The sequence below is a fragment of the Takifugu flavidus genome, chromosome 15 (genome assembly GCF_003711565.1).
Source record: "Takifugu flavidus isolate HTHZ2018 chromosome 15, ASM371156v2, whole genome shotgun sequence".
Taxonomy (NCBI): domain Eukaryota; kingdom Metazoa; phylum Chordata; class Actinopteri; order Tetraodontiformes; family Tetraodontidae; genus Takifugu; species Takifugu flavidus.
In genome coordinates this window covers 14686040-14711523 of record NC_079534.1, presented here as the reverse complement: position 1 = coordinate 14711523, position 25484 = coordinate 14686040, and the positions used below count along the sequence as shown (strand labels likewise).

Here is a 25484-nt window from a genome sequence, read left to right as displayed (position 1 = left end):
CATTCCTCTTCCCACTGGTCCCAAAAGCAGCTGCCCGCCGCGGCCGTGGCGCCCCCCAGCGGCCACGGGAGCGCGCCTCCTCCGGGGGAAAAGGGTTCCCCCCTCCACCTCCTCGGCTCAGCAGGCTCTCCCTTCCAGGATCTTCTCGTTGCGCCACCAAGGCCGCGTCCTGATCTGCGGGTTCCAAAATGGAGGCTGAGTCCGTCCAGTCGTGCGGGAGGAGCGGCGGCATCGTGGTAAAACGCGGGCTGAGTAGAAACAATGGCGCGAGCAGAAAGTTGCTCGTCGCTGCGCGGCGCCTTCGGGCAACTTTGCGCACGCGGCAGACTCGGTTTCTGCTCGATTTGATGCATTCTAACCGTGAAGTTGTGACTTTTTAAGTGCAGCGTAACAAAGGCTCTGGTGTCGGTTCCCCCCAGCTCACGGACAACTGGCCCGGGTACAGTCTGGACCTGTTCTGCTACCCAGCACACTACAGCGGAGATTTGGACTGCGTCTTCATTCCACACGGCATGATCATGGACAGGTAGAGCCCCGCACTCGGGACTGTTCGACCTTCCTGCGGGTTTAATCGGGAACTCCACGTGTCTGAGATCTGATGGGCAGAAGAACCCCCGAGAGTCCAGAAACCCTTCAACACTAGTTAAAGCACCAGTCTTCCCTCTGGAGACTGGACTGATAGTGGCTTCCAGAACATCTGTCCTTGATCACACATCACTCTTAACGTCCTCTTGAGCTTAACAATCTGTCCAAAACCCACTTTTAAATCCTTTTTTTTGCATTTGTGCAGGATTCAAAGCACATTTCTGAGCTTCGGATCCCAACAGTTGATCATTTAAAGCAACGGTTGCAGTGAAGCTTTAATATTTGCTCTCTTGCACCGCTGGTGGTGCAGCTGACCTGAGCTGAGCCCCCCCAGGTCCAGGCTGAGCTGAGCTGAGCCCCCCAGGTCCAGGCTGACCTGAGCTGAGCCCCCCAGGTCCAGGCTGAGCCCCCCGCCCCCAGGTCCAGGCTCTGCTGCTGTCAGAGGAAGCTCACCTATTGTGTCGCTGCAGGACGGAACGTCTGGCGCGCAACATCATGGACGAGCTGGGTGACAATGACATCGTGGTGCTGTGTGTGCTGAAGGGGGGGTACCAGTTCTGCGCTGACCTGGTGGACCGGATCAAAGCTCTCAGCCACAACTCCCAGCGCTCCATCCCAATGAGGGTCCATTTCATCCGGCTCAAAAGCTACCTGGTGAGCTCACATGGCTTCAGAGTGTGGGAGTTCCCTCCCTCAGAGGGGGAATACGTATCTTTAAATGTGTCTTTAATTAATATTAGGAATGTTTAACGTGGTTTCCTGGATTCTGTTCCCTCAGAACGACTGCTCCACAGAGGATCTGCACATAGTTGGAGCGGAGGATTTGTCTTTTTTAGCTGGAAAGGTAAAGTTCTCCCTTTAGGACCCTTCTAGGCAGCCTTTCCTACTAATGTGCAGCCTCATTTAGTTATTCCTCCCCCTCCACCCTAATGGTGTGGGCTCCTGCTAGCAAACGAGCACGTTGGACGTGGAGGAGAGTCACGTGATGGAGGGGCAGTGATGGAGAGGAGCCTCAAGGGGGCAGCATTTCCCGTCATGTCCTCCCCAGGAGCTCGTCGGCCTCCAAAGATGGCCGCAGACCTGCTGCTGAGCAGCTATCGCTGGAGCTGAGTGAACAGGCTCAGGCTTAAATAAACTGAGCCCTCATGGACACACACACACACACACACACCCAGGCAGAGGGGCCCTGCTTATTGTCACCAACACACACACACACACACACACACTTGGTTTTCTCCTCACTAGATAGTGGCTTTTTGTTGGTGTCCCCCTGCATGTTTACACACCATGATAATATTAGAATAATATAAAAATGACACTCTAAAACTCAATGTTGACACATTTATCTCGTGTGTGAATGATCCTCGGAGGCCACCGTAGGTTCTCCCTCCTGTGAGAAAAGGGGAGGGGCTTAATACAGCTGTTTTCTTGCACCTCTCTGCTGCTCTGGCCCTTTAAGGGGCCGTTTTTAAGGATCAGCATGATTTTATCTGCAGAGTTGACCGACCTGAAGGGCTGTTTCACCATATCTGAGTGTTGTGAGTCCATCCGGGCCCCTCTAGGTGTGATACATCAGCTGATCCCAACATGCTCGTCCCCACGCGCTCCTGGGCTGAATCAGGTGTGGCACAAATGCCTGAAACATGAATCGGCCATGATGTAGCGCGCTTGAGTCACCGCCACCCGCTCTGCTGTGTATCTTTAAGCGTGCTTGTGAAATCCCTGAACTCCCCGCCATCCACGGCTAAATTTAGTCACCCGTTTGTAGCAGAACGGTGCTGTTTTTCTCTGGAGGGAACCAATTCTGTGTCCCGATTGGCCCCGTGTGTGTGTGTGTGTGTGTGTGGTGTGTGTGTGTGTGTGTGTGTGTGTGTGTGTGTGTGTGTGTCCCTGCAGATGGCGCCGTACCTGTCGTCTGCTTTCATGGCCGGCTCCTTCCTCCTCATTTCTCCAGGGTTTTCCTCCATCTGAATACGTCTGTATGAATAATGAGGCCCAAACGCAGCACGGCTGCACGCTCGGCTGAACCCTTTGTTAGAAAAATAGAACAATCCGCATAAAGTTACAAAGCAGTTGTTTTTAAATGAGTTGTGTTTCCAGTGTTGACCTGGCCCAGTGGAACTGAGGCTTGGGTTACAGGCTCCCCCGTTCCAAAGAACAACTGCAGAATCTCAACTATTTGAGTGTGATAATGGAAAAAAGGCAGCTGCTGGGATGGATTTCCCTGTCTGCTCCCACTCAGAAGCCCGTCGAAGAGCATTTCCTCGTCAGTCTCTCGTGTTCAGACGTCCGCGTGCACCTGAATGTGTGGTTGATGTGAAGATGCTGCAGTTTCTCTGCTCATTAATTCCTCTCTTCTCTCCCGACATGCTGCCATAAGAACGTCCTGATTGTGGAGGTGAGTCCGGCTTCTTCTCTGCTGCAGGACTTTAGCAGGAATCTGTCCAAAGCCGTTGGAGTTTCCCACTTTGATCACGCCGACCCTCCCACGAGTGCTCCTATCTCGACCTTTATTGGAAGCAGAAATGATATTAAAGAAGAGAAATGTGGCTATTCAGGGATGCTTGTTCACAACCACCTGATTAAACGGGAGGTTAAAATGGCAGCCGCTACTCAGAAGGTCTTTTTGGTTGTATTAAAATGACCATAACCAGCGTGTCGGCATGATTTTACGTAATTAAAGTCGTGAGCTTATTTCAAATAAATGAATCACGGAGGGTGGGGCGTTAGCAAGGGCATGCTAACACGCTAAAGTCTACTCAAAACCAGACCTTTGCCACTGGTCTAAGCAGGTTTATGCTAGAAACGTTACAATGGTGATGACTACGGGTGCAGAGGGGTCAGTCAAGGCTCACGTTGGGAATAAAACAGGGTGAATAAACAGAAGTGGCGTAAAGGAGAGAGTTGTTGTCCTGGACCAGCTGATTTCCTGTAATCGGCCACCTCTTAAATTAAAACAGAACTGTGCATCAGACGCGGCGTTGGGAGAAACCCTCCGCTTGCGTAACCCCGCCACTGCCTGACTTCTCCCTTCCCCTTACGCCAGCGTCACATACTGGAAGTCTGGTTTTGCTTTGCGTCCTAATGCTGCCGTCCGTCCCCTAGGCCATCGTGGGCACCGGGAAGACCATGAAGGCCCTCCTGGAGCACGTCCAGGCCTTCAGGCCCCAAATGATCAAAGTGGCAGCGTAAGTGTGGCGCCGAGCCCCGGGGGACCCTCCCGCCTGCGCCATCTGACCGCTGCTGCTGTTGTTGTCCTCAGGTTGCTGGTGAAGAGGGTGTCCAACACCTGGGCGTACCTTCCTGACTGTAGGCATCGCCCCCTTCCGCCCCCCCCCCCCCTAGGATGATTGTAATTGCCTTTTGTCTTCATTCCAGACGTCGGCTTTGAGATACCCGATCGGTTCGTCGTGGGATACGCCCTGGACTACAACGAGTATTTCCGCGACCTGAACGTAAGCCGGAGCCTTTCGGGGTCAGGAGTCCTTATGGGAGGGGTCACGAAGCGTGTCTGAGGCCACCGTGGCGTGCTGCTCTGAATCGTCATCTCCTCTGATTTCAGCACATCTGCGCCATCAGCGAGGCCGCAAAGATGAAATACAAGATTTAGCAGGGACGGGAATGTTTGGATGTTTGGCTCCAACCCCCCCTCTGTGGAGGTGTAGCTGCTAGTTCTGTCGGAGGGGTACCATAGCAACAGCGGCGCGCTACAGCTTTCCATCCTCTTCACCTGTTCGTGCCTTCGTCTGATGCCTCGGGAGCGACTGTCACCTTTTCCTGCTCGGGGGCAAACAGGTCGGGTGTTGATGCAGGACGCAACATTCCTCCACTCGTGTTGGGAGCGTAACGCTCCAGAGACGCTGGGACCTGTTCTACATTCTGTTTTAGGGGATTTTTAGATGTTAACATTGAAAGGGAATCTGTTCAAGACCCCTGATTGCGTAATACTGTTGAAACATGATTCTGAACGCCACAAATAAAAGGAAATAAACCCAATACAAATAAAGACGCAAGTGTGAAGGACTTGTTGCGCCATGTTTCTGGATGGTAGAGCACTGGAGGTGGAACTGGATGAACTGGACAGCTTTGTGAAACTCTCCTCCCTGAAGTGACCCCCGCCACAAAAGCTGCCATTCCCAGAACAGGTGGTATTCCGGGGGGGGGGGGGGAGAAATCCCAACATTTATTTCAGTCAGCATTCCGTCTGCGGAGTGTTTGATCATCTGCTTTTAGCGGCCTGACGGGGGACAAAGACGGGGCGCCACGTGCTGTGCGGAAACTCGCATTCCTCACTTTCAGCCACGTGACTCCTCGTTAAGCCTCGTCTTAGATGCAGGAGCCAGGCTATACGTCCCCGGTTCTGTTCTGGTCCAGGTGGGTCCGGAGCCGAGCGGCGCCGTCGCAACGCTCAACGCCACCTTTTATCAGCGCGGCGGCGGCTGCTTGTTGTAAGAGCGCCTCTGATTGGTCCGCTCAAATACAAGCGCGGCGGTGATTGGCTGAGAGCGGCCTGTTGACCGAAGGTGGATTTCCCTCGGAGGGGAGAAGGCTGGAAGCAAAAATTCCAGCCACACAACTGCAGCACGCGCCTCCCCCGAGCTGGGCTGGAATATCACCGGGAACTCGTTGGTAGCCAAACTTTCTGGAACGATGACACGGTTTTGCTCCCGGGGGGCCTCCACGCAGCTCTTCCCGCTCTGGCGACTCGCTTCTGGGGAGTAACCGGCTGGTTTTCGCCAGCTCGCGATGCCTCGCGACTCAGGTAACTTTGTTTGAACTCCAGCCGTTAGCACCGATGCTAACCGCAGCTAGCCTGCGCTCGCCGCGATAAACGGAAGCGTTGCGGGCGCCGCTGCGGGACCGAGTGACCGCGTTTCGGAACTCCTGTGAACCGCGAAGAGGAACTTCTCTGGCGGCCCGAGAACAACAGCTGCCGCCGAGCCGAGCTCCGATAAACGCGCCTTTCCGAACCAGAACCCGACCACTTACGAACCAGCCGCGACCGTGGAGCCGAGCGGTGCGTGAGATGTGCGTGGCTGCGGGGTAAAAGGTAGCGGCCCGTGGCTTTGCCCACTTGTTGCCGACCATGATGCCCACAGCCCGCCTCCGGGGGGGGGGCGACACTCGGAACCAGCAGTGGGAGAGTTCGGTTGGGGGACAAAAGAGAGAATTAAGCTTCTGTAAGACACTGTTGGACTTTTAATGATCTCTGGTACCGATCACGGTACTTGTGACGAACGAGGGGGGGCACCCTGTTGGGTCCCATCTGGTTCCGTCTTTTCGGGACACATCAGACCACGTGAGAGGAGAATTCTTCCGAAACCAAATCCAACATTTGCAACTCTTTCGCAAAAACAACAGGTGGATCAGGAAGCCCAGCCGACCTGGAGGTGTGAAACCAGCTCCCTGGACCCTATTGTCTTCCACCTCCTGGGGGAACCTTTTCCATGTGGCGGGTCAGGGATGACGGGGTTGTAAGGTCGGAATGATGGCGACCCGTCGGGTCCAGACCGGTGAGGATGAGAGGAAACAGTCCAGATCCTCCTTCTGCGAGGTAAGAGGCTCTGAAAGGGTCGTTCAGAGAGTGTGTGTGTGTGTGTGTGTGTGTGTGTGTGTGTGTGTGTGTGTGTGTGTGTGTTTGGGGGTTGTGGCCCTTTGGAGCAGCTGTTCGGGTCGGTAACAACAGTCGGGTGGTTCTGCTCTGTCACGGCGCCGCCACCTACGACTGGACGCTGCTGTTGGTCAGCTGGGGGAGGCTGGTGCTGGGGGAGGCAGCCTGTGGATGGAACCGTGGCCCCCGGCGGGTCAGAACCGGGATCCAGGAGAGGCGGGTGCCCCCACAGGCTGGGGGCCTCTGGGGGTCAGGCTGTGACCTTTAGGGGAGCAGATGGGCCACCATCTGCTCCACAAGCATCTTCTCTGGGAAACTTCATGTTTGACCACATGAAGACGCTTCAGCTCTGGTGTGATGGTCATGTTTGGTGGCTCCAACGATGCCTCCTCTTGATTAGTGTCCATTAAAACATTCCCTCCTCTTGATTAGTGTCCATTAAAACAACCCCTCCTCTTGATTAGTGTCCATTAACGACGTCCATATCGTCCCTTTAGTTGTTATTTGAGCTTTTCCACAACACTTTTTACAGTATTTGTATTCTTGCATTTCAGTTGACTTTGTGTCCTAAAATATCACATCTGCTCTGGCCGTGTGGAGGTGGTTCGGTCAGCTGCTCTGGCTGCACGTGCACGCGCACGTGCACAGGTTACAGCGTCTAAACGCACCAAACTGGTGCGGCAGTGACGCTTCTTCCCCCTCTGAAGAGACGTGCAGCTTCCTCAGCAGCTCGTGCTTTAGAATCAGGGGAAAGTGGAAGCGAATGAGCTGAGGCTCCATATTTAGAGCCGTGCACGCCCGTTAGCAGGCTGCACGGCCCCACAATCAGCCTCATTACGGCTTTATCTCATTTAGGCGAGCTGCCCCCCCACCCCCACCCCCCCGCACGCACGCACTTTGCACGGGTAACTGATGGCAATCGGAACAGAAAATTGGCTCACAATTGGATAGAAGACATCCGTTACTTCCTGCGGCGTTCTGGTGGCGTCCAGGACGAGCCGTGTGCTGTCGGGTTTCCTCTCATCCCAGCGAGTGTCCAGGGAAAGCAACGCATCCCGACGCCTGGAGGTGGCGCCAGGTGGCGTTTGTGCCCGGACCAGGGCGCCACCGGGACACGACCGCACAAAGGAAACGCTGTGTTCCTCGTTCCTGTGATCCGATAACCTACCGATTCCCCCTGAAGCCTTATTCCATCCCCAGGCGACAACAGTCGGAGCGCTCTGGTGCCATAAACACCGTTGGAGCGTCGTACATTTGTCCCGTAAGGACGAGCGTGTCGAGAGGACGCGCGTTCGACCGGACGCCCGCCGGGTTCAGGCGAGTGGGGGGTGATGATGATGGTGCCTTCGTCTGAAGGTGGCGCCGGGCATCTTCTGAGGCTCCATTGATGATCAAAGCTGCTTCTCCCGGGGGGACGAATGTGTGTCGAGGCTCCCGACCTCCATGCTGGAGCGCCCTGCGGCCCCCGCCTCGTCGCCTCCTGCCCCCGCCTCGTCGCCTCCTGCCCCCACAGGCACGAGGGCGGTGTGGAATGTGACGCCACACCAAGACCTGGCTTCCCTCTGCTGCTCCAGCTGTTCGCTGGCTGATGTCACGTGATGCTGGTGGTGATGTCAGCGGCCGTGTCGCCGCTCCTGGGTTCTAATATTCCCGTGTTTTTGGTGCTCACAGCCACAGATGTCAGCAGCTGGACTAACAGGAACGCTGAACACCCCCCCCCCCCGTAGACGTGCACGAGATGAAGTAAACACCGTGGAGAGTGCTGAACCACTCGTGTGTATTTATTTAAGATAGAAGCCCTGTGGGGGTTTGCCATGTGATGTTTGACTCAGAGTGCAGCGTGTGCACACGCTCGGTTCTTTTAAAACCATTGGACACTTTAAAAACACCTGTCTTGAGTGCAGATCACCTGTGTCGGGCCCCAGCGCTGTGGAACCCCTGTGTCCCCTCTGAGACGCGTCTGCAGAGTTTCTACCAGCAGAGCAGAAGAGGCGTGGAGAGTCCTCGCCCAATACATCGGCCATTGTGGTGATTCACAGATGGCTGAGAGGCACTACTTTCTGGGCAGCCGGGGACGGGTGCATGTTTGGACGTGGGCGTAACGTTCCTGCCTGTCTAATTTGGGACAGATGTCTTCTACAGATGTGTCCCCAACTCTCCCATTTGTCTCCAGTAAACTCAGCTGTGTAAGCTGAGGCAGCTGTGGGGGGGTCTGGAATGTCACAGTGCCTTTAGCTGGGCCATGCTAACCCTGCTTGGCATGTGCCTGTGAGGAGCCCCCCCACCCCCCCTCTAATCCACATCTAATGATCTGAGAGTTGGAAACCGCCCCGTCCTTTTGTCGCTAACGCCACGCCGGCAGATTACCGGTGGCTAGACTGGGAGAAGTTTGAGCCGCGCCGGTCCAGACATGTCACATGACCAGAGCATTTGGCCGGCTATGGATTTGTAGCGGCCACCCTGAGATCAGACAAACAACAACAACAACGACTTGGAAGCGCCACCATCACCTAACAAGTAAAACTCAGCTACACAGTAGAACCAGTTCAGCCAGTTCCATTAAATATGGGTGTCAGCTGCACCTGCAGCCTTTTTTCCCAGGACAATACGGCGCCGCCTCCTACTGTACGTCTCCTTAGCATCATTTTGCTGCTGTTTTGACGTGATCAAGTGTTTAAATGAACGGTCTGTTGCTTATCTGTGTTCCCTGAAACGTGGGTTAGCTCCTTGGCTAATCCCTGCAACACCCCGATCATGAGGGAGGGCTTTGGAAAACCCCGGAGCATGGAACGACCTGCAGGGCGGCTCCATCCTCCTCACGCAACACGTTGTTTCAGCCTAAAGATGACTTGATTTACTCAGACTGACCAACCGTTCGCCCAGAATATCTGCCCCGGCGGAGGTAGCGTCAACGCCAGCTCATCAAATTCCTCACATTGTGGGGACAGTCTGTGCTTTACAGGAGGGGGGGGGGTTATTTGAGACGGGATGAGGAAAAAAAACACACTTTTTTAGCGTGGAAATGGGAGAACAAGGTGTTCAAGAGCGGCTGACTGGGGGAGGGAACATAAGATGTTTCCTCCTGAATGAGCCGCAGGTACGCCGCAGGTGTGCTATAGCTAGCTGGTAAACACTGGGATGGCGCTACAATCCTGATGTGTTCACCACCTGTGGAGAAATGTGGATCAGCCAGTAATAAGCTCACGGCTTCTGTTATTTCTCTGAATAGTTCCTGAGTGTAGGAGACATGTTTTTATTAATTACTGGGTGAAGCTAATGACGCCGTTCCGTTTCTTCTGCGCAGCAAAGTGCTAAAAGTTGCCCGACATTATCCTGCGCAGCTCACCTGACCATTAATCAGCAACTCTGTCAAGAATCTCAGTATCAAGTTGAACCCCCGAGAGGGTGACAGAATGGCCGTGACCCGTGTTCCACCTCTAATGACCACACGTTTCCGGCGAGGGCGACTGTGGCTAATTCCCGTTCCTGTGGCAGCAGGAATCCCCAGAATGGAGGCGCTCGGCCGGCTCTCCTGCCGCGCAGCCCCCGGCGGACGAGGAGTTCTCCTGGCCCCGGCCCAAGACCGTGCTGCTGCAGCGGACCGCCCAGGGCTTCGGCTTCACCCTGCGCCACTTCATCGTGTACCCGCCCGAGTCGTCCCTGCACCTGTTCCCGGTGAGCCCCCCCCCCCGCCCGTGGGTGAGCCCGTGCACGGTGGCGGCGCAGCAGCTGACGTGCTTGTGCTCTGTTGTTACAGGAGGACGAGCTCGGCCGCAGAGGTAAGCAGAAAACCTGCCCGGTCCAGCACGCGTGACCCGCGGCTCTGCTGAGTCAGGGCGGCGCCTCCGACGCCAGTCGCTCTTAATCCGTCCACTCTTTGGCTCCTTTTGATTCCTTATGTGATGGGAACAATGTCTGCCTTTGACCCCTGCGGGGGGGCGGGCGGTCCGGTCCGGTCAGCACCGCCTGCTCCGGCCCACCTCTTTATGCTCGCTCACTTTTGTCCTTCTGTCCATAAAGAGACGGCCTCAAATTTGCAGCATTGTTGCGCGTGAGCCTCTTTCTGCTGCTCGTCCTGACACCGTATTGTTGTGCACGTTGCGTAGCCCAGCCCAGCGACCCCCTACCTGGCATAACCCCCCCCCCCCCCCCCCCCCCCCCAAATTTGGCCCAGCTTTCACAGGGAGCATCAGGCTCTGTTGACTGACATTTGTCCCGGTGGACGTTGGACACTTGGACAGTGTTCACGTTTGAGGACCAGTTCTGGGACTTGTGCTCATGTCGTGCACTGAAAATGGTTTTGACAGATTATTGAGGCATGTTTGCCCCTGGCTAAATTCAAAAATAGCAGATTTGAGACAAAAAGCCCCTCTGTCTGTGGGGGGGGGTCAAGGGTGGGTGAAATCTAGTCTTTCATAACACTGGCTGAGTAAATGTTGAACGGCCTCAATAAGTGCTCATCACGGTCGTGGGGAGCCTATCAACAATGGCTCTTGTTGTTATAAGTTGTTTATTTTAGTGATTGTAATTAAAATAGCAACAATCAGGTCCGTATTTTTCTTTGTGCCAAACGATTTACTAAATTTACTTCTGGCTTGGGTGTATTACAGCTTTATCATATGTTGACGCGCGATACATCCAAAACCTTTCAAATGTAAATTTAGATTTCAAAGGCTTACAAATAGTCAGTTCCTTTAGCCTAGATCACATAGTTATAACATGTACATAAAGAGCTGTAATAACAGTGGTGCAGTACCCGAGTTCACCGCCAGAGGGGGCATGTTTGGTAGACCACTGGGCTGCGTATAAATTCTCATCCTTAATCCTCTTGTGTCTTAATTACAAAGCATCTTATTTGTTGGGAGGGAAAAGTGGTTGGAAATGTTCACTAATAAGGTGAGTCGCTGTGGTGCCAGCGCCGGTCTTCTCACCACCAGAATGTTAACTACCCGGGGCATGTTTGGGCCGCCCCGACCGTGCCCAGGGCCTTTCTCACCCTATAAGAGTGGGACTTGTGCAGCCGAGCACACTGCCGCTTTACACTCTCCTTAATGTTTCTCTCTCACGCCTTCTCTTTTTTTCTGCAGCCTTGCAGCTGCTAGGAGACAGGAGCAGCGTGAGCAAACAGGTTTTCTGTCTTTAGCTGTAATCCACCTTTATCAAAGCCGATCATACCCCATCAACATTTCTGTTCCTCGCAGTCATTCACGGTTCATATTTGTGCAAAGCTTCGCCGTCTGATCTGCCATCATAATGTGGTTTCACATGCCTCCAATCTTGTGACGCACCTCCCAGTGCTCCTCATTATTAAACATAGACATTCTCTCTTCTCAAATGTCAGCAAGCATTACTCCTCGGCCCGGGGTGGGGGTCAAAGTTGGGTCTCATTCCACAGAAAGTGAGATGTTTTCTGGAAAGACTTGCTGACTTTTAGGGCCATTAAATCACTTCTGATTTTTAACGAGCTTACAAATGGATTTTTTCCCCCCAACGTTGGGATATTTACAATCCTCTTTCTGTAGGGAGGCAGCGGAATAGGCTAGAACCCATGGACACTATCTTTGTAAAGCAAGTGAAGGAAGGGGGGCCTGCCCACGGAGCCGGGCTCTGCACAGGTAAAGACACACCTTTGGCTACCGCTGCCACAGAGTCACAGTGTACGTTTGGACTCTTCGCCACTCGCATCACTGCTTCTCAACACGTCAGGTGATCGACTTGTGAAGGTGAACGGCGGGAGCATCATAGGGAAAGCCTACGGCGAGGTGATATCCCTCATCCAACAGAGGTGGGTAGAGTGGAACTGGAGCAGCCACGGACTGGTCACCGCTCCCTGCTAACGCTCTCCCTTTGCCCCAACAGTGGGGAGTTTCTGGAGCTCTGCGTGATGCCAAAGGACGAGGACATTTTACAGCTGGTAAGACTTCCTGTCATCCCTGAAAAATCCACCTCAAACGTGGCCTGGTTGAGTTGTGGGTCGTCCCGATGTCCCATCGGAGTTCTTTATTTAGAGCTGTGAATCAGGCCAGAGCCGCTCTGTGCTCTGCTCTCGCTCCTGCTGGAAAGGCTTCGTCCTTCTGGGAACGGGGAGGAAAAGGCAGCAGCTATGTTTCCATCCTCACTGAGCATCTTCTAGAGAAGCGTGAGGGAGCATTAAAACTCAACCATTAGCTCTTCAGGTGCTGCTGACACCAATCGGACATTTCTGAGATTCCTGCTGCAGGGAGGAAGCAGGGAGATGCGCTCCCCTCTTCCTCTGTGCCCATAAATCTCCCCCCATGGGCGTATTTTTAGTTGACAGCCTGTTTATGGTATCTGGAATGAAAAGCGCTTGACTATTAATTTTGCTCTTAAGGTTCCTGTGTCAGTAATCAATTCAGAATTTGGAATCACTTATCACCAAACCTCTTCGTGTGTGTGTGTGTGTGTGTGTGTGTGTGTGTGTGTGTGTGTGTGTGTGTGTGTGTGTGTGTGTGTGTGTGTGGTGTGTGTGTGTGTTGTGTGTGTGTGTGTGTGTGCACAGCCTCTTTACACACCTCCTAAAAAAAAAAAGGGGACTATTTTTAAATCGTCAGTCGTGACACAAAACATGTATTAATGTGAGCAGCCTGGCTGATGAGCAACACCCACCATAAGAGGAGAATTAGCAGAGACGCTAGCGGGGTGACATTACGCCGTGGGAGGCAGCACCCACTGACTGCTAGGAGACCAACGGCGGTTGCTTAGCAAAGAGCCCGAGTGCATCTTCAGGCAGGGAGCCGAGCGGTCGGGGAAGCATGAAAGCCTCGCAGCTGAAACGATGAGCCGAGGGCAGAAGATATCATCAGCTGGCAGCCCCGCGCTCCGAACAGGTTGATGCTGCGCCGGGAAAAGGAGAGAATAAAAGAGTGGGAGGGGGCTCCACCGCCACAGCTGAATCTATAATCAGCAGCTGCTGCTGCTGTCATGTGAGCGCCAGCGGAGGGAGGAGGGAGGGAGGCACAGACTGGAGGCACCTTATTCAGTTAGGGAGGCGTTCTGACGGCAGCTACACAGGAAAATGGGCAGCTAACTGGGGCGAGCCGGTGCTGCTGCCACCTCTCAGACGACTGCCTGGCACGGGCAGGTGGTGTCATGGCAACCCTGCCACATCCCCGTGCAGCGCCGCTTCGTCTCTAGGGTATTTTTAGCGTGCCGAGCCCCGACATGGCTGTGGATGCGTTGGTGCCATGTGTTTTTTGCTCTGACGGGATGTTTCTCTCTGCCGTTTCTGCTGTTTCCCTGCATGTTGTCATGGCAGCCCTTTTCTCTGGGAGCTGCTAACCAGGTAAGTCGGCAGCCAAACGGGCGGCCTCGCCGTGTTGACGTGTCGTCTCTGCTGTCCTTTCGTGCGTACGTTGTGCACGTCTCGTCCGTCGTTGACAGACGTGGTCGTGCAGGCTGTGTTGTCGCTGTCGTCATGGCTGTCAGCTCTGTGTTGTATGTCAGCATGTGTGGATGTTAGAAATGGCCGATGCCGCCTGCTCACAGTACCTGTTAGAGTCCGCCCGCTCGTGGCCGCTCCGCTGTCCACCCAGTGGCGCCTCGCCCGTCTTTGATCCCGCCAGACGCTCCTATCCTGATAAAGGCTCTTGACCTCAGAACTTCCCCAGCACTCATAAATACAATCAAAGCAGAGCAGTTTATGTAATCTTGAAATGTGACTCCTGCTGAAAGGACCAAAGTCCACATACTTTCACACGCCTTTTACTCGTCATGTTGCGACAAAAGCAGCTGTTGAGGGATTCAAATACACATTAGCAGCGAGAGCCAACTTTTCCAGAGGATAAGGCAGCTTTCTGGGCCACGTCTGTGGGCCCGTCGGGCTAAAGTGGCTAAATGAAGATATCGGTAAGATGGGGTTTGTTTTCATCGCGTATCTTTATCACCCAGCATGCGTTTGTTACATTCAGACCAGCGATAGCTTGAAATGGGTCCTTACAACTGGGGTATTAACCACGTGTGTGTACAGGTGCTCGTTTCTTCCAACAAAAATGGGGCAAACGCGGGCAAAGCTTGTTTAATTGCACTTCTAAATCTGCTTGGTCGAAGGTATTTTCAAATTCTCTTTAAATATTGCACCAGGAGCGCTCTAAATAAGCAGCAGATGAAGTCTACTCGGACACCTCTGAACTGCCGACGCCTCCACTTCCTCCAACTGCATCATGTGCTGCCCACACACGCACGCACGCACAACCAGCAGCGTTTGTGATATCACGCTCCGCTTGTCTCTGAGCATCCAGTCGTGTGCTGCTAAATATTACACACGATTGTAAATGCAGCCTCCGCCTCTCGTAACCTTCTCTGATGCTCTGTCTCCAGGCCTACTCTCAGGATGCCTACCTCCGTGGCCACGGTAGCCACAGTGGAAATGCCCATCACATTCCCGATCCGCCCCCGATATGCTACCCCAGAGTAGACGTTAAGCCTCCGGGCATGGCCCAGGCAACAGACCCGACGGAGCCGGTCAGCCGAGGGCCGAGCGCCCCCGCTGACCATGGGTACCGCAAAGAAATTACTGTGCCCCCGTCTCCGCCTCCTCCCAAATACTTCCCAAAAAGCCAAATGGCTGTGTGCATGCGCAGTGATGGTGTGAGGACTGTTGTGGTCCCCCCCGATAAGACCCATCTGGGACGCGTGGGTCCGGCACACAGGAAGGATTACGTGGACCATGTTCCTGGCTGGGGGAGGCCTGCATCTCTGGCCCAGTATCCTCACCATCGTAAGAACGATCTCTACCCAAGTGGGCCAGGGATGATTTCATATGGCGGCCAGCCGCCTCACTACCCTGCCAATCAACACAATATCGATTGGCGCACTTACCAGACTTACAGGGACTACATAGGCGACAAAGGAATCCATTCCCACAGCACTCGGACCATCCAGGAGAGGCTGGACAACTTAAGAGCTACGGGTCACAACGTCTTTGGTGCTACACATCACATTCCCTGGGGTGACTGGGGATCCAGGGGGGTGCGGAGGAGAAGCACCTCCCATGAGCGCTCGTACCAGGGGCCTCCACCCCACTTTCAGATCGCTCCTCGCAGCGCCTCGCAGGACCGCATGCTCAGCGCAGAGAGAATCAGCCAGACCAGGAACTGGCCACCGCGAAGTGTATCTCAAGACGGCCTCGTGCACAACGCCCGGGCACGCTCTACAGACTATGTCGACCCTGGAGAGCTGGCCTGGCCCAGCGAGAGGAGGGCAGGGTACGGACGGGCTGACCAAGGCACGCGGCCCAGCAGGCAGTCCGCTCCTCGACAGGCCCTGCTCTACAGGCCTTCTGCTGCCCACAGCGCTGGCGTGAGAGGGCCTCCCGCTGCCTCTCTCTACAGCAAAGGACCGGAGTCCCTCCAGACCCGGTCCTCGCCCATGCTCTCGGAGAGACCCTCACACTTTGCAAAGAGTGCAAGTGCCGAACATTCTTACGTCGACCAAAGAGTTGCGGTGAAAAGTAGCGGTGACGGGAGCAGGATGCGGGCTGAGAGCGTGAAGCCTGCTGAGGCCTGCAGAGAGACGGTGGTGGGACACAGGTCTTCCTCCTGCTCTGCTCCCAAACAAATGCATCAGAGACCCAGCATCCTCAAACCTGCTCACCAGGACTCCCAGAGTCAGCTGAACGGACGAAGCCTGTCAGAATCTGGGGTTGTTTTGAGAGAGAAGCCTCCTCCTGGGAAGAACCCCAGTCCTCTGCGACACCCTTCCTACATCCTGGCGATAACTGATGACGGAGCAGATTCCAGCGCAGATGTGGCCACGTGCTGGCTGCCCAACGACGCACGGCGAGAAGTGCGCATGCGAAGACTTGAGGAGCGCCACACCTCCTGTTCCAGCAACTTGGACCAGTCTCTGGACGCCATTCCATTCATCGGTATGAGTTTAATCCCTTTTAATGCTTCAAAATGCACATCTTTCCAATCTGTGTTGACGTCAAATGCTTGAGAGGTTTGAAAGGATACATCTGGAATTATGCTTATTAATGTGGGTTTGTGGCATTTGGTGATTTTTGTGGGATATTCAGCTTAACCAGCTCTTAGCTGAGGGACGGCTTAATCCTGTGGAAACGTATCGATTTTTCTCTGCTCCTCTCCTGCAGACTGGTTCTGCGATGTGAAGTGTCCCCACATCACCATTATTGTTTAAATGGGTTTAAATTATTGCTTAAAAGGGTGTCTGCAACGACCGTCTCGCTGTCCACAGAAAGTGTTCAGTGGGAGCACATATTTGGAGGTGTCACGCTAGGTTGCTAATATAGAAAAACCAGGTCGGAGGCAGCTGCTGCCTTTTCACCCTTTTGAAGCAGTTAAAGTGGGATCGAGTGTGTCTGCGAAGCAGAGGGTCACGCGTTCACACGCCTTAGCTGACCCGAGCTCGTCACCGTTTAAACAGCTCGCCAGTAAATAGAGCGGCATTCACCAGGACAGTGCAGTTATGGGGTCGGTTCTGTGTTTGGATGTACTCGTATGATGCTGCGGCTGCTCGATGCCCAGCTGCTCGTGATTTCCTCTGCAGTTCCCGCCCTCACCACTGCGGGCTCCCACCTTGCAGAGGAAAAGTGGTATTTGTGCGAGGCACCAGGTGCAGACAAAGCGGCCAAATGGCTCGGCCACTCCGGGCCTGGTGCTCCGGCCCAGTAGAACAGGGCTTTGATTGTATAGCTCAGCTTCCATCAATAGGCCGTTTCAGACTGGTACCAGAGTACAATCCATCTTTTTAATTTGTCTTGTCCTCAGACAGGTCTCATCCTTGTTTCTGCACAGCCAGTTTCCTGCTCATGCTTCAGGGATTCTAAAGTATATTTAGCTCTGTTTGTTGTTGGGCTGGAACGGCAGACGTCAGATCGATGTTGGGTGGTTATTTGTCTGTCACGTGGAGCAGAAAGTCTTCAGCATGTTCTCCACAACAAATGTTAGCTGGGACAGGATGGCGTCCTCGTCCCTTGGCCTGGTTTAAAATCGAGAACGCCCCAAAAGTAGGACAGTTGCTTTTAAATTTATCTCCTAAAGCTTGTGGGTGACGGAGTAGCAACTGAAGAGCTGGTCAAAGGTCGTGCAACGCCTTGTACGCTTTAGCTGTCTGACGTGTTCGTGGTCTTTATTGGCCTTTATTCTTCCAACCTTCTGAAGAACTGTAATTATTCTCTTTGGTAGATGAGCCAATCAGCCCCAGCGTGGACCAGGAAGCAGCTCTCATTCCACCCTCTGCTGTCATATCTGTGGCACAATCTGTAACAACAGGTACCTCCAGCCCAGGATCACCCTGCCCTCCCATTCGTCGCCAGCTGTCACATGACCAAGGTGAAGCATTCTTTTGGCCTTTCGTTTGTTTACTTTTGAGTCGTCACAGCGATATAACGTCGAGATACTCATTTTTTTACACGCTTCACCGCTGTCAGTAGTTTTCCTAACCCTCACCCTTCATCGCTGTATCCAGAGTCCCTGAGAAGCGCTCTGCTGGAATCTGAGACGGTCAGCAAATCGGAGCGGTCCAAATCTTATGATGAAGGTCTGGAGAGCTACCAGGAGGAGGGCAGAGGGTGCGTGTCGCCCGGGATTATTGGATTGCTTTGGTCGTTTGTGTATTAGTGCTGAGCTGTGGCTCTGCCTGCCCCTAAAACGCTGTTGCTCTGTTCTCCCGCTCCTGTAGGAGATCCTCCAGTAAGCACATGCCCAGTTTCAGGGTCTTCAGGAAGGTGAGCAGCGTCAGTCTCCCCCACACCGACGGTCACTCTGGTTCTAGACTCTTCTTCTGTTAATATTGTGGTCTCCTCACACTCGCAGGCCCTGGATGGACATAAATTTATCGGGGATCGAAGGGATTCCTTGTACGTCTTTGAAGATTCCTCCAAAGAAGGGCTGCTCAATTTTAGGCAACTTGCCACGGATAAAAATAAGGTATGACTGTCGGGCGGCCCGCCCCAGTACATCCGTGTCTGGTAACGTAATTATTCCTCTCTCTGCGTCTCCGGTGCAGCGTGTCGGTGGTGGGATGAGGGCGTGGAAGCAGATGTATGCTGTTTTACAAGGTCACACCCTCAGCCTGTACAAAGACAGGAAGGATGCGCAGTCGGACGAGGACCCGCTGCCAATCAGCATCAAGGCCTGTCTGATTGACATCTCCTACAGCGACACCAGACGCAAGAATGTTCTGAGGCTCACCACCTCCGACTGTGAGTATCTGTTCCAGGCAGACGGGAGAGAAGACATGCTGACGTGGATTCGTGTCATCCAGGAGAACAGTAACCCGGATGAAGAGGTGTGTTGCCCGGATCGGGACCACTTCTGCCCTACAATCATATCCAGCAGCGATGTTGCGCAACCACCCTCCCAGAAATTTGGGGCGTCATCGCTACGGGTCGGAACCCATCGCAGAAGTAGTTCTGACTGGCTTTCATCTCTTTGCAGAATGCGTCTGTAACAAGTCAGGATCTAATCAGTCGAAAGATCAAAGAATACAACCTGATGAGGTGGGCGGGCTGTGGTTGGTGGTATTTTAAGCACGTTTGAGCCGCTCTTAATATTTCTATACATTTGAAATCCAGTGCCCCCAGTAGCAGGTCGGAACCCTCCCCTAAAGCCGCCCGCCAGTCTCTCAGCATCAAACAAGCGTTCCTGGGGGGTAAATCAGAAGGCAGGATCCACAGCCCTCATTCCCCCCGACCAGGGGAGGAGCGGAGGGCGCTCAAAGGTAAAAACCCCTGTCCGAAGGGGGCGGGGCACTTTTCTCACCACACGCGGGTCATTTACGTGCATTTAACCCGCCAGATGAGGCCAGTCCACCACGAGACAGAGCTGCCTGGAAACTTGGCATTGCAGGAATCATGAGAAGACCCTTTGAGAAAAAGCCCCCCGCTGGGGTCATGTTTGGAGTGCGACTGGACGAATGTCCGCCGGCACAGACCAACAGGGTGAGTGTCGGTCGGAGCCGTGGTCGCCGTCTCAGAGATGTTAGCTAGTAGCCAGCTGTGTGGCATGTCCACGTGTAACGCTCTCCGCCACGTGCCCTGTCCTCCCTCCTCGCCCTGTCCTCCCTCCTCGCCCTGTCCTCCTGCAGTTTGTCCCTCTGATTGTGGAGGTGTGCTGTAAAGTGGTGGAGGAGCGAGGGCTGGAGTACACCGGCATCTACAGGGTTCCTGGCAACAACGCTGCCATCTCCAGCATGCAGGAGGAACTCAACAGCAAAGGCCTGACGGACACGGACGTCCAGGAAGACGTGAGTGTCCACTCTGCTGTCATGGCAACATGGGTCGGGCCCTCAGCCTCACGTCTTTTCCGTCTCTCTAGAAATGGCGGGACCTCAATGTCATCAGTAGTTTACTCAAGTCTTTTTTCCGAAAGCTTCCAGATCCTCTGTTTACCAACGGTGAGCTCGGCACCTCCGCACCAGACTTTCAGGATGCTCAGTGTTGAACGAATGTGTGGCTGGTCTGTTTTCAGAAAAGTATGCAGATTTTATCGAAGCCAACAGGATCGAAGACTCAGCGGAGAGGTTAAAGGAGCTCAGGCGGCTGGTGAGCAGGAAATCCATCGTCTCTGTTTAAAGGGAATTCTCAAAGTTCATCCCGGCATTCTGCGTCTGAACACTCCTGCAGATCCACCAGTTGCCTGATCATCACTTCGAGACGCTGAAATTCCTCTGTGCTCATCTCAAGAGAGTTTCCGACCACTGTGAAAAGAATAAGGTGGGTGTTCCGTCTGCAAACGCCTCCCGATGGGATGTGACTCCGCCTCCTGATGGAAACCCGCTCTCCTCCTCAGATGGAGCCTCGTAACCTGGCGATCGTGCTGGGCCCCACGCTCGTCCGAATGTCTGAGGACAACATGACCAACATGGTCAACCACATGCCGGACCAGTGCAAGATCGTGGAGAACCTGATCCAGCAGTACGACTGGTTCTTCTCGGACGAGTGTGACGAGGAGCCTGTGGTGCGTGACCAGTCCCCCCCCCCCATCCCAACCCCACCCGCCTCGTGTCTCTGGCTCAAGTCTTGTCTTGTCTCTGCTCCAGACCACGGCTGAGCAGGAGAGCACGGTTCAGTCTCAGCCGGTGCCCAACATCGACCACCTGCTCTCAAACATCGGGCGGACGGCAGCCTCACCTGGGGAGGTCTCAGGTAAATCCCCGCCTGGCACAATGGCAGCACTGTTGAGTTACAGCATAAACGAGGCTTTTAAAGGTCTTAAGTCTCCCTGTTTTCTTTGTGTTGTAAGGGGAAAGGTTTTCAGTTGTTTCTCAAATGATTTGAAAACCTTTGCTCTTATTTTGTTTACTTTTCTTTTATGGGTAAAGGTCCACTTTGCTTTGACATTTGATTTTTTTTTTTTCACTAGACATGTTGTGCATTTGTTAATTTGCCTTTTCCTTCTTTTCCTCTTGTTTAAGTGCTTTTTCTCTTCCTGTTTTACCTGTGTTGAGGCGACCACTCGGTTTCTTTCAGTTCTTTTCTTCCCCTCCTGCCGGCCTCTGGCAGAACCCTGGCATGTTCTCCCCCAGAGTAACTCGTAACACCCAGAGATCCATTGAACGTTGATCCTTTTGCCTTCTGACCAGTGTGTAGTGTGTTGTCTCTCTCCCTTATCCCTGTCCAGCACTCACACATTACCCAATTTTGACACAGGCCAAGTGGGCGGCGTCTATCACTCGATGATGTCACTGATGGACTCAGTGTTGTCAGTGATGGACAGCTGGGACTGTCGGAAGAAGGACGAGTGTTGCGCCCACTGTAGCTGCCTAGTCTGCAGAAACCCACAGCTCTTTTAAATTTGGGCCAAAAGGAGGAAAAAAGATTTTAAAAAAGAAAGAAAGAGAAGTCGGTGTTTGTTTGTTTTTCCTGTGGTGTGCACGTCTCATATTTAAACCAATACCCTAACTGAAGGGCATACAGAGAGGTGCTGCTGTACTTCCTCTGAAAGCCCTTCTGCTGTCTCTTGTCTCTAAAGCTGATCCAAAGGACAAGTAGCATGGTACGGTCCAACTCGCGCTCTCCCACCCGTGTGGCGTAATGGGTCGTGGTGTCGGAGGGGTGGCTCTGAGCCGGGCGCTTCCCCAGCAGCAACGTGGTCCCGCCCAAAACAGCCCAAACATGCGCCCACGCGTGCCAGATCAGTACTGACACGGTCACGCGGTCGAAGAGCGGCGGACCGGGAGCATGTAGCCGGGCCCATTCCTCCAGAACTCTTTGTTTTTAGTTCTCTTGATTTTGAGGCGTCTCCACTAGCGTCTCTTTGTTTGGTTTGTGTCGTCCCTGTCGTCATCCAACATTTAAGACATCACCGTGGTTACCGATCAGTCCCGTGCACTTAATAGTTGAGCCCGTTCTGGGTCGTAGCACTCATCATTCAGTATTTCCTGACCTGGGCCGTTGATCTGCTTGTCTTTGAGGTTTCTTCTTCTGCTGAGCCAGATCAGAAGGATGTGTGGACACTTTTGTTTGCTTTTATGTTTAGAACGGCAGGCTACACATTAAGGCCCCCCCCCCCCGCCTGCTCAGGAGTTAATCTAGCTCAGAGTAAGGGCCTTCTTCCCGCTCCGCTAAGGCTTGCCTGCGCCCGCTGTATGGACCACGACCCATAGCTCACCGCCCTGTTGGGCTCGGGCCCTTCCGTCTGAATCAGAGCCGATCGGATCACGCCCGCCGTCCGTGGTGCCTGACAGAATGGCTGCAGCTGGCGATGCTCCGTGACCGATGTCTGTGATCTGCTGTGAGCATGAGCTGCTTTGAGTGTCTCGCCGTAGCGCTGTGCTCGCACCGCCCTCAGCCCTCCATCGCTGGCCTCCGTCTTCAGGAGCTTCCCACATGTCCTCGTGTGTTGTGCCTCATGGTGTTTCCCTCTGTGTGTGAGCCCATCGCGCTTTCATTCAGCTGCTTTCATCCACGCTTTCGTGAATCGGCCGATTCTCTTCGTGATGGCGCCTGTTGGAAGGTGACAGACTTGCTAACCGCTGTTCTCTTCCATACAGATTCAGCCTGTAATGACTCCTCCAGATCAAAGGTAAGATCCCTGGGACTTCTTCACCCATCCACCCATGACCGCCTCCTCCCATCAGCTGTCACACCTTTGCTTCTCTGCCTCCAGGGCTTATGGGGGTCAGGGAAGGATCAGTGTAGCAAAGAGATGCTGCGCTCCTCCTTTTTTGCCAGCCGTAAACGCAAGAAGCCCAAGGACAAAGCACAGCCCAGCAGTTCAGACGACGACCTGGACGCTGCCTTCCCGAGGAAGGAGCTGGCGGGGAGAGCCAGCAGCAGGCTTTCTGGTCCGCCTCCGGCCGGACCCAGGAGGAGGAGGAGGAGGAGGAGGAGGAGGAAACGGATGAGACGGTGGAGCGAGAGGATCAGAGGAACAGCTCGGAGGAACAGCTGGACCCCCCTGAGAGGAAAGAGTCTCTGTCCTGCAGCCTGGTGTCGCAGCCTTCTCCCCCTCTGCCTCCGGAGCTCTCGGCCTTCCCTCCTCAGCCCGGCTCCCCCTGCGCCTCCCCCTCACACTCCCCCACCCTCAGCTACCGACTGCCAGTCGCCCACCTGTGTTGTCCGTCGGACCCGCCCTCGAACTACGACGACACGGTGTCCGACCTCGGTACGATGAACAGCACCAGCTCTCGCGCATCGGTTCCCCGACCGAGGCGGGGGCAGACGACGGTTCAGGGTCCGGAGGCGGGCCCGAGCGGCCCCGGTGCGGAGGTTTGCTCCATCACCTCCGACTACTCCACCACATCGTCCATGACGTTCCTGACCGGCGCCGAGCTCAGCACTCTGAGTCCAGAGGTGCAGTCGGTGGCGGAGAGCAGGGGCGGCGACGACGCCGACGACGAGCGGAGCGAGCTGGTCAGCGAGGGGAGGGCGGCGGAGACGGACAGCGAGAGCGACCTGTCCGTGTTCACGGTTACCAGGAGCGACGGGGCGCAGGAGGCGCCGCGGCCGATCCCCTCGCACCGGCTGATCGAGTGCGACACGCTGTCCAGGAAGAAAGCCGCCCAACAGAAGGCCACCAGCCAGACGTCGCTGGAAGCCGCCCCGGGCGACAGGGACTCCGGCAGGCTGGCGCGCGCGGGGGGCTCGGCCACAGGCCGCTCCACGGGCAGCCTCGCCGCCTCGTCCCGCGGGGAGCTGGACAGAGCCGAGCCCGCGTGGAAGCTGAAGATCACCGACAGGCTGAAGGTGCGCCTGCGCGTGTCCGTGGACGACATGTTCGGCGTGGGCAGCCAGAGGAGCCGGTCTCCAGAGGGCCGCAGCAGGAAGAAGAACATCAGGCGCAGGCACACCATGGGGGGCCAGAGGGACTTCGCAGAGCTGTCCGTGTTGGGGGACTGGCCCGTCCACATGGGCTCGGGCTCCCGGTCCGAGCTGTCGGCCGTGGACCGGCTGAAGCCCAAGTGCAGCTCCCAGGACTTCTCCATCAGGGAGTGGATCGCCCGCGAGCGCCACCGCACCAGCAACCCCGAGGTGAGCCTGGACCTCTGCGACCAGCAGGCGGAGCCGCGCAGGTCGGACTCTCAGAACCTCGGCGCCTCGTCCTCCTCCGAGGCCCCGCAAGGCTCGGCCGAGGTGTCGAACGGGGACGTTCCCCAGAGTAAGAGCCTGAGCCTCTCGGCCACAGCTCACCCACACAAACTCACCAGCTCCCAGGTGGTCCATTCCCGCTTCTACCAGTACCTGTAGGGGGCGCTGACTGTCGCTGTGCCCCGTCAGTCGGGCGTCCCGACACGTCTGTCAGTGTCGTGTCTGTTGTGTGACCCGTGTCAGTGTGTGAGCATGTTGTAAAAAAAAAAAACAGTGTGTGTTTGTGCTGCTCACGTGAAGGAGGAGACGCTTTTACCTTTTCTAAACTTCTGGACAACCCGACTGGCCTGTGTGAGTGGGGGCGGAGCCAGGCTGGGAGCGGGGGCGGAGCCAGGCTGGGAGCGGGGGCGGAGCCAGGCTGGGAGCAGCGAGGCTTTAACGGTGAACGCCTTTTTGGAATGACTAGGGAATAGAGGACAGATTTTTAGTATCGCAGAGGAACTATTTTTGTGTCAGAGAACTATGATGTTGTGTGTCAGTAACCAAATGAAGAATGTATAGACGCTTGCTGTAATCCTGACTAAAGCTTTAGAGGCTCCTTTCATTCTCAAGTGTACATATTCTTATTTTTCTGTGTACTTGAATTGTGTTGTTTTTGGTACAGCCCGCGTGGACTGTCGCGACCTCTCTGCTGTCAAAGGGGCCTTTCTGAAGGTACAGAGGTTTCACTGGCCTTATGCAAATTCTGGGTTCGTTTCTCATTGGTTTAGTGGCCACAGGAGCCGGGAACAACAGCCCTCTGATGCAAGAGTGAACAAAACACGGAAAAACCTGGGTGGGAAAATCCCCTTTCTTCACAATAGGAAGTGCCTCGTCATGAAATGTTTAGGGTGCCATAGTGTCTCCGTCAAGACATGAAGCTTCTACTGTGAACGCCATTTTTACTGTCGTCATTCTCCAGGTTTTGTATCAAGATGCTGAGCTTCCGTTCCTGAGGCATTCCACTCTGGTCTTAACGTCTTTTCTACACTTTTTTTCCCCCTTTTTTTGGTTTTTCCCAGTTTTGCATTTTATGATTTTTAACCGAATTGGAATTTTGAAGACTCCTTGTGAAATAAGTAACTTAAATGTTCAGACGAACGCCATGTTTTAGCTGCTTTATTTTCCATTTCCATCAGACTGCAGGATGAAACAGTATTGTGGCCTGTATGGGTGTTGTGGGCAGTTTGGTACTTCTGTACAGAGGTTACTGCATGAAGAAAAAGCCTGTTGACTCGACTGTCTGTACCGATGTTGTGTTCCTCTGTTCGAGGGTAATTCTGAAACACTGGAAATAAATTTTGTCAGTGGCAAAATTATATTGATTGATCTCTTTCTCATTTCAAATCAGGAGTCAGATGTCTGGAATTAAGTCTGGTCAATAATGCAGCTTTAATGCCATTTAATTAACACAAATGCTTTCGTTTATTTCATCACCCCCCCCCCCCCCACACACACACACACACACAACACACACACACACACTCTGTGGTTCTTGTAATACCGCTGGCGGACACTAGAGGGCAGAAAAACCTCTGAAATGAGAGCTCCGAGCAGATACGTTTAAAATGCTTTATGTACAAGTTGCACGTACAACATAAAGACCCAAACAAGAAGATATTTATACACTTTGTACAGCCGCTGACCCCAAAACCACCGACACTACCAACAGATGACAGGTGACATGATTTGAGCCACTTCACACACAAAGAAACTCAGAAAGTGAACCGGTTAACG

At 54.2% G+C, this 25484-nt stretch overlaps 2 protein-coding genes across 3 annotated transcripts; both read left to right on the top strand.

The window, feature by feature from the left end:
- On the top strand, positions 1–4591 carry prtfdc1b (phosphoribosyl transferase domain containing 1b). 2 transcript variants are annotated; one of them, XM_057057758.1, is made up of 9 exons: positions 2–236; positions 420–526; positions 1056–1239; positions 1364–1429; positions 2966–2983; positions 3691–3773; positions 3848–3894; positions 3964–4040; positions 4148–4591. In XM_057057758.1, exons 1-9 carry the CDS (start codon positions 189–191, stop codon positions 4193–4195), a joined length of 678 nt encoding a protein of 225 aa, XP_056913738.1. In that variant the 5' UTR covers positions 2–188; the 3' UTR covers positions 4196–4591. The 2 variants fall into 2 exon arrangements, with proteins under 2 accessions (XP_056913739.1, XP_056913738.1); XM_057057759.1 differs by lacking the exon at positions 2966–2983 and having other exon boundaries at positions 1–236.
- Positions 4592–5116: 525 nt separating this feature from the next.
- arhgap21b (Rho GTPase activating protein 21b) lies at positions 5117–25066 on the top strand. Its single transcript, XM_057057744.1, is given in 26 exon segments — positions 5117–5347; positions 5947–6139; positions 9692–9871; positions 9954–9975; positions 11719–11811; positions 11903–11981; positions 12056–12110; positions 13473–13499; positions 14534–16082; positions 17362–17508; positions 17645–17747; positions 17858–17903; positions 17992–18105; positions 18185–18466; positions 18616–18677; positions 18753–18898; positions 18976–19118; positions 19265–19423; positions 19495–19573; positions 19648–19721; positions 19803–19892; positions 19969–20136; positions 20219–20324; positions 22172–22203; positions 22288–22440; positions 22443–25066. Coding segments are annotated over 25 exon segments (5403 nt in total). The 5' UTR covers positions 5117–5347; positions 5947–6070; the 3' UTR covers positions 23868–25066.
- Positions 25067–25484: the final 418 nt, after the last annotated feature.